The sequence below is a fragment of the Macaca thibetana genome, chromosome 9 (assembly GCF_024542745.1).
Source record: "Macaca thibetana thibetana isolate TM-01 chromosome 9, ASM2454274v1, whole genome shotgun sequence".
Lineage (NCBI taxonomy): Eukaryota > Metazoa > Chordata > Mammalia > Primates > Cercopithecidae > Macaca > Macaca thibetana.
Window position 1 is genome coordinate 19993930 of NC_065586.1, and position 13373 is coordinate 20007302.

Consider the following 13373-nt stretch of genomic DNA (forward strand, 5'->3'; position numbering starts at 1 on the left):
AAATACGTGCCCCTCAAACATAATTATTTGAATGAATAAAAATAGAATATTAAAATATGTGTGTAAAACCTAATGATTATTAATTCATTCTTGAATAAGTGGATGGTCATTGTATTCTTTTGATCCTTTGCTATGATAAACTCATGAGATCAGCAATTATGAAAACCACGGTGACTACTCATTTTCTTCCTGCAAGCCACTTTCAGCAGGATTATTTCTTATAAAGCTGAAATAAAAAGACTTGGGGAGTCAGAAAAGTATGACTTTATGATGGTAAATAAGAAACTGTCCTAAAACAAAAAGAAGTTTTTGTTAGTGACATTTTAAAACATGACTTTGAGGATTATAGATATGCCCACTCCGGATTCCTAACTCTTTATTCAAAGGTTTCTGTATTCAAGGTTTTGAGGCGTTGACTAATAATTCATCCTTGCAATACCACTGAGAAATAGGCAAACAAGTCAAATGGGAATTGAGTATATTTTGGATTATAATTCCTGTGTTATTAAAAAAGAATTAGCAGAGATTGTAATAGTGTGAAAATGGATAGCAATTAACATAGGAAAAATACGTAAAGAAGGCAAGAAGAGGTATAGACACACTCAGAAATCTAGGAGTATGACCTGAACGAGTCTGATAATCTGTTGCCCCCAGAAATTGTAATAGGATATGTTTTGGGAAAGCATGATGTGGCCTTAAGGCACAGTCATATATGGATGTAGGTGCCATAAATTTACTGCAAACCACCTGGACTCTGTACACTCCGACCAAGTCTTCAAAAAATGTTTCATAATTTTATTTTCTACCATAGGAAAACATAATGCTTCTTTTGTTTGTCTCAAAGTTACCATTCCCCCTTCTTTCAAATAGCTAACTCTTTTCCATAGATTTTAAGAAAGTAGTTAGCAAATTCAGTTGATTTTATTTATACCTTTTATGTTCTTTAATATTTTACTTCAGAGTTTTTATTTTCTGTTTTGTCAAGACTCTTAATGCATTTGTTGGGTCTTCCCACCACCATTTTCTTGCATATTTCTTTTTCTTTCATGTTAAGTATTTCTTAAGGATGAAATCCAAGAGCACATAATGTTTAAGCTGTAGTAAATACACCATTGCTTCAGCATTACATTTCTTTCACCCAGTTTGGAGTGCAGTGGCATGATCTCAGCTCACTGCAAGCTCCGCCTCCCGGGTTCATGCCATTCTCCTGCCTCAGCCTCCTGAGTAGCTGGGACTACAGGTGCCCACCGCCACACCCAGCTAATTTTTTGTGTTTTTAGTAGAGATGGGGTTTCACTGTGTTAGCCAGGATGGTCTCAATCTCCTGACCTCATGATCCGCCACCTCAGCCTCCCAAAGCGCTGTGATTTTTTCATTGACATTGCTTTTTATGACAATGCCCAGGGTTCTGTTAGCCTCTTTGGTTGCAGAAGAGTCCTTTGTTTTATATACTATTTGGGGTCATTTATTATTTAATTAAAGGATGCATAACTAATTAGTGACACAGCAAGTTTTCTTACTCACAGCTATCTAAAATGGCTCTTCTTCCTGCATTCATAATCTCAGTTGGTGACACTGTGGTTCACCAGTCAATCAGCTAGAAATCTTAGAGATCTGTGCTTGACTCCAGATGTCTCTCACTCACTCCAAACTTTTAAGTCCAATTAATCACAAAGTCCTTTCTGTAGGATTGGAAAGATGAATGTCCCAGCCTCCTGACCTCCGGTTAAATGATTCTGAGGCATGTTTTTGTTTTGTTTTGTTTTTTTCTCTACTGTTGCTCAGTCCATGGGGACTGAGGCCCAATCGGTTATAATGATAACATGTCCAATACTATACCTGCTATTGTTGTTTTTTTTTTTTTCCTTTTTCCTTGTCTCACTTTTCCTAGTCCCTTGAGCAAGTGCTATCTGGGATCACCTTCCAAATAAACTGTCTGCCCCTAAGTCCTTATATCAAGATTGGCTTTAGGCGTAATCCAAGCTAAGGCAAGGCTTGAAGAATATGGAAGCCATGACAGACCAAGATTGAGAGAATATTGTCATCAGAAGGGATGTCACATATCTGTACCACAGACAAGAGCTAAGGGTAGCAAGTGCAAGGAACTAAAAGATGTTGCCTATGGCTGACTGGAGCAGAGAGTATGAGGGCAAAAGTTGTCAAATAGCAGGGACTAGTTCATGGTGTGCCCCAGAACTCATGTTCACCTTGTTGGCATGACTCTCAGTGAGAATGGAATTCTAGATTGAATGATTTCAAGTGGGGGAGTGATATGCTAGGTAATATACAGCAGCAAGCCCTAACCATTTTGGCACCAGGAACCAGTTTCATGAAAGACAGTTTTTCCACAGAGGGTAGGAGGAGATGGTTTTGGGATGATTCAAGCACATTACCTTTATTGTGCACTTTATTTCTATTATTATTACATTATAATATATAATGAAATGATTATACAACTCACCATAATATAAAATCAGTGAGAGTCCTGAGCTTGTTTACCTTTAATGAGAAGGTCCCACCTGGGTGTAATGGATGAGAGTGATGGATCATCAGGCATTAGATCTCATAAGGAACATGCAACCTAGATCCCTCCCAGTGCAGTTCACAATAGGGTTCACACTCCTATGAGAATCTAATGCTGCCACTGCTGATCTGACAGGAGGCAGAGCTCAGGTGGTAACGCAAGCCATGGGGAGCAGCTGTAAATACAGACGAAGCTTCCCTGGGTTGCCTGCTGTATAGCCCAGTTCCTAACAGGCCATGGCCTGTGGCCTGGGAGTTGAGGCCCTCGCATACAGAATGAATTTAAAGAGAAATAGAGCCATGACACTTATGAGGAAGTTACTGCAATGATAGTGACCGATGTTTGGAGAAGAGTATCGGTAGTGACTGGCAAGAAATGAATGGATTACACAACTGTTTAGCAGACAGTATCTTCCTAGATTGCCATCGTGATTCCATATCAGAGTGAAGCAGGCAATAGTGGTAACTAAGGAAAACTTGTCATTTCAACAGGGAACCTTTTCAGTCAGAATTATTGATGTATTTGCAAATTTCCTTTGAAGATCTATTTGTCCTCAAGAAAAGGTCTTTAGCTTAAATCTGTATCCCTGTATCTTAATCTAATTCCAAACATATTTAAATACTTACAGTGACTGAGAAACTCATATCCTAGTCTTTTGGTTCATATTTGGTGGTAATTGTTAGGGTTCATTAGATACATATGTTTAAATCAAACTCTGACTCTAAAAGTGAGAATGCAGAAGGTAAATTTTACCAATTTTCTGATGAGCATGGAAATAAATTAGAATGATGGAAAACAATATATTAAGCAAGTGCTTTTATAAAATTATTACTGACATCTTTGAGATAAATGATCCTGCCATTGAATCCTTCCTTCATTTTAGGGTTCTTAGTGACCACTTATTTCAGTTAGCTCCATGAAAATGAGTTTTGCTGTTCCTGTTAGTCAGCACAAAATAAAAATGATCATAAATCTTTTATAAAGATGAGGCTTGCATTAAAAAGAAAATCTAATTGAAAGTTGCTTTAAATTTTGAGTGATTAATTTCATGTCAAATAAGTCATTAGAAATCGTGATGGCTATAAAAAAGCAATCATTTGCAAAATTGGAGAAAGCTAAATTCCATCTAGATACACTTTTCTACTTTTAAAATTTGTATATTGGGAGAGATACAATATAGCAATTGTGGAATTTTAATGTAATAGCCTGTTATTATAGGTAGTTTGTATATGTGTGCTGTTGGGCTCTCAACCAACTAATTATTTTCCCTCTGGATACTTCTATTTCAGGTGATCATCTGTATTATATTTGGTTGGTGCAAAAGTAATTGCGGTTTCTGCCATTACTTTTAGTGTTTCTCTTGTTTCTTGTCTAATAATAATATATCTACTTAATATCATTTCAAACATAAAACAAAGATTAGGTTTTTTTATGTTTTGGGTTTTAACAGATATATATATATACACACACATATATATAAATATATATTTAACATTTTTATACATACATATATATGTATATATATTTTTAAAAATAGGCACTATATACCTGTGTAGTTAAATACTAAGAGCTAAAGCTCGTGGCCCCATTTTATGAAAACAAAGGGTGCAATCTAGGAACTGTCTCCCTAAATATCTGTAATGTACTCCAAATGTACTCTCCAGTAACCAATATTGTTTGTCCTACAGCTCTTGTATTTTTAAGAGTGGACATAATACGCTAAATTTGGAGAGGTGATTGTATTTGAAAGTTAAAAATGTCTGCAGGTCAGCCGAGCGTCGTGGCTCATGCCTGTAATCCTAGCAGTTTGAGAGGCTGAGGCAGGTGGATCACCTAAGGTCAGGAGTTCGAGACCAGCCTGGCCAGCATGGCGAAATCCCATCTCTACTAAAAATATAATAAATTAGTCTGGCATGGTGGCAGGTGCCTGTAATCCCAGCTACTTGGGAAGCTTAGGCAAGAGAATTGTTTGAACCCAGGGGGACAGAGGTTTCAGTGAGCTGAGATTGTGTCACTTCACTCCAGCCTGGGCAAAAGAGTGAAACTCTGACTCAAAAAAAAAAAAAAAAAAAAAAAGTCTCTAGGTCTAGATCCGTTGGTGCAAGACATCTTCCATGAAACTGCTTTTCATTATGGGATGTACATAAAACAAATTAAATATGTAATGATGTAACATAAAATCGCTTTTGATTTTTAATCCAATGAAATCTTGACATAACATGCTCTACTATTTTTGGAGGAACTAGTCAAACTAAAAAGAACCTCAGAATAAGTTGCCTGTCATCAAGACTGAACTGATTATTCAGTGGACAACTAAAATGCAGTGGTGATGTTAACTTTTCTTTTCACATACTTCAAACTTTTAATTACCAGAAAAAAAATATTATATTATTTAGTACTACCGAGGACTCAGGTTTTAAAAGCAAACTATAATAATTGTGGGGTAAAGTAGAAGCATCATTTTTGTTTTAAGTGAAAGACTCTTCATTTCACATTTACTATGCTACATATTATTGATTTTCTTCTCTGGTGTTGTTTTTTGCAGAGAGTGAATCTGTCCTTCGATTTTCCATTTTATGGCCACTTCCTACGTGAAATCACGGTAGCGACTGGGGGTAAGTGGTTTTCTACCCATTCACCTTAAGTAATCTATGGTTTGACTGCAGTTATTTTTAATGTACTCTATATTTCAAGATGGGTATTTATTGATAAAACCATTGTGTTTTATCACAAAGCCATAGGTATAAATAAAACCAAACAAAGGGTATTGTTATTGGAAAACTTCTCAGCAGGAAAAAAAAAGTATTTATAATAATTTTCAACCTAGATCACCTCTGCTTTTCTTCCAAATTTTAATTCCTTTTTGGTAGTTTGGTAAGACTCTCCACATGGCAGAAGTTGGAATAGAGCTAGAAAGAAAGGCTGCTTAATGAAGCTGCTGGTGATCTTAATTTTCTTTTAATGTATATATTTGCTATATATATGTACATATATATAAAATATGTAAAATATATATAAACCTATATAATATATAAATATATATAAACATATAAAATATATGTACATATATATATACACATATGTATACACAAAAACACACAACCATATGCACATTAGCTTTGATCATTTTTTTCCTTGAGTGTTACCTATTTTGATTGACAACTCATTTGAGAGTCTTCAAATAAAGGCTGAAATCCAGCTCAAATGTTTTAAATTTTATTTTTCTCCACCAGCTTAGAGGTTAGTTTAGAGATTAGCAATATCCTAGCAAAGTAATTATCATTCTTTATTGTGTATCTCAGAAGTCAGAAATATTTTAGTCTTCAAGTGCTACTAGAAGCGATAAGCAAAATGCCAGGGAATATCCCTGTAGGCTTTATGATGCAGGGGTAGGGAAGAAGGAGAAAAACACATAAAAATGGAACAGTAAGTAAAGAAGAAATTAAAAGAAATTCTATAGATGTACAAAGAGGCTGTGAGCATCTATGCCCAAAGCACCATAGACAGAGTCTCTTTCCTTCACTGACTCTTACCAGGGGTCTTTTGGATGGTGTGAAAACCATGTTAAGCATTGCCATTTTTTTTTTGCCATACTTTAATATAAGACCTAGAAGGTACTTAGGATTCAGAAGAAGATTTGTAATCAGAAATATCAACAAGTAAATGGAAGTGTTTTGAGCACCTACTCTGAGTGATGGTAAATAAGTCCACCTCTGCCTTAGAGTTGTGTAGCTTAGTGAAATATTAGGTAAAGTGAAGCAGAATGTGAGGAATTGCTTAGGAAATATAAGTGATGAAATATGCCCAGGTGCAGTGGCTCACACCTGTAGTCCCAGCTACTTTGGAAGCCCAGGAAGGAGGATTGCTTGAGCCCAGGAATTCAAGACAAGCCTGGGCAACACTGTGAGACCCTATCTCTACAAAAACATTTAAAAACTTAACCAGGCATGGTGGGGTGCTCCTGTAGTCCCAGCTACTCAGGAGGCTGAGGCAGGAGGACCGCTTGAGGCCAGGAGTTTGAGACTGCACCGAGCTGTGGTCATGCCATTGCACTACAGCCTGGCTGACAGAGCAAGACTCTATCTCTGAAAATAAAATAAATAAAATAAAATAATTAGCTGGTATGGTGGCATGTACCTGTAATCTCAGCTACTTGAGAGGTTGAGGCAGGAGGATCACTTGAGTCCAGGAGTTTGAGGCTGCAGTGAGCTATGACCACACCACTGCACTACAGCCTGGGCAACAGAGAAAGACCCTATCTCTAAAGAAAAAAACAAACGGAAATCAGAAAAAGAAAATACAAATGATAAGCTATGGGTTTCCGGGGATGATGTAACTCAAACATCTCTGAGTCTTAAATGAGAGTTAAGACTACAGAAAAATTGGTGTTCAAAGTGTTTCTCGGATCTCTTCTGTGATTGACTAGACAGACGTCATAAGCAGATAGACCTATTTGACAGATGCTTGCCATCCTTACAAATCTTAAAAAGGTTCTTAACCAGAGAAGTCTTGGAAGGAAAATGGAAACCACGAGTTGACTGCAGGCCATTCTCAATAGACCTGGCCTGGGAGTTTTAAGTAGAAACACAAAGATGCCTCTTTTGTTGACTATCAGTTCTTTTTGTGTTTACAGATTCCTCTTGAACCTGTTTCTACATTGGGTGTGAGAAAAATTAAAGTGATATGTTTTCATGGTGAATCCAAGCTGTGCTAATAAATAAAGGGAATGCTTTAAACCATAATCCTCTTCATCTTACTTCATGGTTTTGCCATTTCCCATATTTCCTTGAAATCTCTCCATCTCTTTCCACACAGACACAAATTTAACATTGAAATTAAGTCAAGATAATGTCTCATCTTATTGCTAAGATCAGCACAACTTAAAAATGGAAAGTTCTTTAACAATATAGACATATGCATAGTTTACCATGGACCCTCTTTGTATATGTATTTTACTGTGAATGAGCTTAAGTTTCTAGTTTAAAATGTGAATTACAGCTAAAACATCTGGTCATTTATCTTATAAACTATAAAAATAAAATCTTTGCTTATTAAACATTTTAATATTCAAAAGCTTCAATAATCCATATGTACAATGGAATTGGAAATATCATCTATTTTCTGGTTCACTGATAGTGGAATCTGAAAGCATTCATTTATCTTTCTAGATAAAAAATACTTCAGAATACAAATATTTCAAGCACTAGAAAACTAGTTCTCTGAATTTCATCAACAGTTTCATTAGTGATACCACCAAGATGTGTTTTTTCCATATCACACTGCATTGTTTTCTTTCTATTTGAATATTTTAATTGGTTCTTTTTTACTATTAGCCTGCTAGTGTGATCTTTTAAATGTTCGAAAATGTAGATTTAAGTTTGAGGATTTGATTTGTAATCAAATAGCTATCCTAGGAATGACATTTTTACCTGAGTCCATCATGGGTACCATTACGGTGATGAGATGGGAGTATGTGAGATGGGTTAATTACTACTTTATGTAATGGGGAAGAGAAGAAGTAACGTTATACAGGTAATTTTGGTCCCAGTATGTAAGTATGTAGAGAGATGGTGATTCTTAATTAAGGTACTATGTGGAATTGTGGGAAGTTGGACATGAGACTGAAAAGCAAAAGTGATATGAATTTAAAAGTTAATAATGAATGTGTATTACTTACCTTGATCACAGAACAATTTGCCTTCTCTTTCTACACAGGTTTTGACTTACAGATTTCATAAGAAAGCGGTTTAAATTTTAGCTCTATTTTATTTCATTTGCTACGTAAAATAGTAAAATGTTTATTAAGTAATATATTTACATATCCGAAAAACTAATAACGTGGACATTTAAAAAGTGAAACAGACAAAAGTAAAATGTAAATCTCCCTTCTTCCTTTGCCTCTTAGCTCACCAGTTTCCTGCCCAAGAAAAAAATATCTTATTTTTTGAAGTATGGTATATTAAAATTCAAACTTGGAGTAGTTTCCTGTATCTGGCCAATAATCATTAGGTTTTTTTTTCTGTTTAAATTCCCACTAAGAGAGATTTTAAAACAATAATAATGCATCTTATCTTCATTAGGTTTTCAGGAAGTATATTACCAAATCTCCCAGCTCCTTTTATGTTCTGGCTTTCAAGTGGTAATATTTTAATTGTAGTCCTAAATAGTATTTCATACTCTTTATAGGGACTTGATTAATAACAGGAATAAAAGTCTTTTTAGGAGAGGAAGAGAGTTAGTTATTACTCATGATGATTGATTTGTAAATACCAACCACATCTTCTTTCAAGTGTATAACCCCATAAAACAAAGCGTGGTGTATCCATTAACTTTCTGCATCTAGGGAGAAGGTGAATGGAGTTTTTTTGTATTATTATTATTATTAACAGAGATCACAGGTTATGGTTATCTGAGATCTATGCATGAATGGAAGATACTAAAGAGATAGATGCTGTATGAAAGTAAATCCATTCCAACTGGCTTCAATAATTTAAAGTTACAAGCTCAAGTCTCAAGGATTCCTAGACAGAAAGATAAATTGCGTGATGTCTACTCTACTGCATCTAAATAATTCTCTGAGATAGACCTCCAAAACCCTGAGAGTTCATCTGAGCTGTCTTCTTTGATAATTTACTCCTCCCTCAAACTGTCTAGTGTCAGCAGTAGATTCAGTAGCTTGAACATTATTATATATGTATGTATTTATTTTGTAGACAGGATCTTACTCTGTCACCCCAGCTGGAGTGCAGTGGCACAATCACAGCTCACTGTAGCCTTGACCTCCTGGGCTCAAGTGATCCTTCCACCTCGGCTCCCCAAGTAGCTGGGACTACAGGCATGACCACTATGCCTGGCTAATGTTTAGATTTTTTTGTAGATATGGGGTCTCACTGTGTTGCTCAGGCTGCTCTCAAACTCCTAGCCTCTAGCAATCCTCCCATCTCAGCCTCCCAAAGTGCTGGGATTACAGGTGTGAGACCCTGTGCCAGGCTATATTGTTTTGTCCTTCACGAATTGCATATTCACAACCACTTTTGTTTCTCCTGCATGTCTGTTCATACATGCTTTATTTCATTAGCACTGGCTCCTTGCGGCAGGGGTGGGAAGCATAATTGGAAATTAAGCCATTAGGAGACCCAGAGAGGAAGCACCCAGGAGCAAGAGTTGACTCAATAGGAATCAGCAAGAAAAATACAAGAGGCAGAAACATGGGTAGAATGAAGGAGGACCATTAGACGTAAACAAAAGAGAGCAGAGCATTGGCATACGATGGATAAGTCATGATTGGAGGACAGGAATGGGGGAGGTGGATCAGCTGAGACGAGGGTGTAGGTAAAAACAAGGTCTCCAGGCTCATCCCCTTCCATTTCCATAACGGCCACTGAAGTGTCCACTGATTGCTAGTGCTAGAATACTCCATTAGGGATGTTTATACCAGGAAAACATCATTCATCTTCTTGCAGCAGATCCAGGCTTTCTTGGAAACACTGGCAGTAATATTTTTGCTTGTAGCCTTTCCTAGTCACTGCAGCAGTAATTCAGATAAATAGCAATTTTACACAGATGCTTAAATACATCACCCAATTTAAAATAAAGGTTATCTAAGTGACTCTGTTTAATTAATAAAGTAACAATGTATGCCAGATGCTCTAACATTGTCCAATCCTGGAAAATAAAGGAAAGAAATACTAAATAGTGCAGGACTGACATTAGACCCTGGTCATTTCAGAAATGAGTTCAAAAGAGCCCCCTCAATTCCTACTTAAGCCAGAAATTGAGTTGCATTTTCTTAGAGGAGGAGTCAGGCTTCCAGGTTAAGATAAATAGACTTTTGAATCTGAATACTTCATCAGTTCCTAAGCCAAGCCAATCGTAACTGTATGATCTTCAGCAAATGACTTAATCTCTCTGATCTCAGTTTCCTTACCTATAAAATAGCACAATAAAAGTACCTGGTTCATAAATATTTTGTGATGATTAATTAACATATGTTAATGATACCTGTTTCGTAGAAAATGCTACATAGATAGCATACGCTATTACTGCATTTTTCTCCACATGTACATTTTCTCTTTTATTTCTTTTCAAAATGCTTTTTCTTTAAGGCCTGTGCTGTCTTTTTAGGTTGTCTGTTGTTTTCTTTAATGACCTCATTCATTAGATTTCTCTCCATAAAGCATAGAAAGGGTCTCAAGGAATGTTTAGGAACATAACCCATTGTCATCTCTAACTGCTCCTATTAAAGACTGGCTCAACCATTCGTGTCTAGGAAGTAGAATAGCATGTAAATAACTTGGGAAGTCCGCTTGATCAGCATGGCTATATCTATCACTTCTTGGTGCTGTTCAGAATCTCTCTAAAGACTGTCCCATGACGACATTTTGCGACTCTGGGACACTGTCTGGAAACCTTAGAAAATTTAGCAATTTTGTAACACATGGTAGAATCTTGAAATCTTTCTCTAATTGTGACAACAGAGTTTATAACTGGGTAACAAGCATTATAATCAGTAAGACATATATATTGTTATACCCACATATTCATTCTATCCTTTGTATAGCAAGAATTGTAGGGCCAAGTTATCAAAGCGTAAAGATAGTCAAGGGTGAAATGATTGGGATGGGAATGGACATCCCCCTTGGTAGCAGCCAGGTAGCCTTGAGGTTTATTTAATTGCTAACAATCCAATTTAAAAATGTATTCAAGATCCAACCCCAAATGCAGAGTTAAATATTAGTCCAATTTCTGTGTAACATTTTGCCTTTGAACTGGGAAACAGATTTCTCTATATGTAGTCATTATTTCATTACTACCTTTATTTTCAAGATCTTTTTCTATTTTTTTAATACATTACAGAAAACCAGTTGGTATAAAGTTAAAGTAGCTAAAAACTATGCTCTCACTTAGAGCTATATAGCTCTGGAATTGAGACATAGTCATAAAAAAAATAGATCTAAATATTTTGTTGGCTAATTCTAATGGGGTTATGATGGGGTTAGATTACTTTGTTGATGTGAATAGCCTGAGGGCTACAGAGAAATTTTCATTTAATCTGCTGGAATTATTGTTCAAATGAGAAGCTTCTCCTGAAGGCGAAGAAAATGTCTTTTAATTGGCTTATTGTCAATTTCCAAAGCTAATTTTAAAAATAAGCACAATTTAGTTAATAGCTCATAAAGAAAATTCAAAGCACTTTTAGTTGACTCCAGAAAAAATGTAAAATTAAGATAATTTAAAGCAATTAGATTTTGTAAAAAAAAATGTAAATTATAGAGTGAAAATGTTAAAAATATTTTAATTGTAGCAAAATATGCAAAGCATAAAATTTGCCACTTATGAATGTACTGTTTATGAAGTTTTAGTCAGTAAGCTCTGGAAAAAAATTGTTTTTCCTCCTTGTTCTCCTTCTCCTCCTCCTTCTCCCCTTCTTTTTCTTCTTCTTCTTTGAAGCATGGTAATCTCTTCAGGTAAATTACTAGTTTCTTCCAAAATGCCTTGAAAACACAACTATTTTTCAAATCTTCACTCCAATGTATTTGTATAAGCCAGGTTTATTGTTCTCACACTCTTTACCTTTCTACCTCTTAATCATTAAAGATTATCTTGGAGAAATTTTTTAAGCTATTTATTTTATATTAGATGAATCTAATAAAACTTGAGACAAACCTGGACAACACAGTGAGACTTCATCTCTTCAGAAAAAAAAATTTAACAGTTAGCAGAGCATAGTGGTATGCTCCTGTAGTCCCAGCTTTTCAGGAGGCTGAGGCAGGAGGATTGCTTGAGGCCAGAAGTTCAGGGCTGTAGTTACCTATGATTATGCTACTGCACTCCAACCAGAGTGACAGAGCAAGATGTTATCTCTAAAAATAAATAAATAAAATCTAATAACTGATAATATAATTTGGAGATGATTGAGTACTCCCATTTTCCATACAGTTTGAAAAATAAGAGTCATGGAACATTATATATGTAAAAATCAAGTATAAGATTATGTGTTAGCAGGGAAAGAATGCTTATCATGATAATCAAAATATAATATTTTAAGTATACTGTGATGGTAATTTTTTAGAAATACATAGCAGTGGAAGGAAGAGCTAATACTGATTGCTTTGAAATGATGACATTGGTCTTATGTTTCTATTCCCTAGCTTCCAAGAATTCAGTTGAAAAATGTTGTTTATATTTCAGTCCTCTTGTAATAATGATTGTAAGGAGTGAGTAGAAATCTGGTTTCTACTCATTTATTTTAACAGAGAAGGGTACCCATATGTTTTAACACTACTTATCAGAGTTTTATTTCTCCCACTGGTATATAATACTGCTCATATTCTGAATTCTCTTATTTTCCATAAGGCTTGAAATATGTTATTTAAATTAACCTGATTTATTTTATCATAAAAATAAAATATAACAATGCATTAGAAGAAGACTAGAGAAGGACTACTTTATAATCCTGAGATTGGGAGCATTTTTCTAAGACTGATACAAAGCCCAGAAACCATAAATGAAAATATTGAAAAAAATGCATATAATAAAATTTTCATATATTAAAAATTCATGGCATTTAAATACCCTCACTTAAGAAAAGAGAAATAAAAACCTGGGAACTATTACAAGGAACTTAAATAAATTTACAAGAATAAAACAACCCCATTAAAATTGGGCAAAGGATATGAACAGACATTTCTCAAAAGAAGACATTTATGTGGCCAACAAATATATGAAAAAAAGCTCATCATCACTGGTCATTAGAGAAACGCAAATCAAAACTGCAATGAGATACCATCTCATGCTGATTAGAATGGTGATTATTAAAAAGTCAGAAAACAACAAATGCTGGCAAGGC

At 35.3% G+C, this 13373-nt stretch overlaps 1 protein-coding gene across 1 annotated transcript in view; it reads left to right on the plus strand.

Annotated features, from left to right (window-relative positions):
• The window catches only part of PLXDC2 (plexin domain containing 2), a 468121-nt gene that overhangs the window by 247668 nt on the left and 207080 nt on the right, over positions 1-13373 (plus strand). The window contains exon 5 of the mRNA XM_050804055.1: positions 5070-5139. Coding sequence (XP_050660012.1) covers positions 5070-5139 — 70 coding nt within the window. The remainder of the gene's footprint in view (positions 1-5069; positions 5140-13373) is intronic.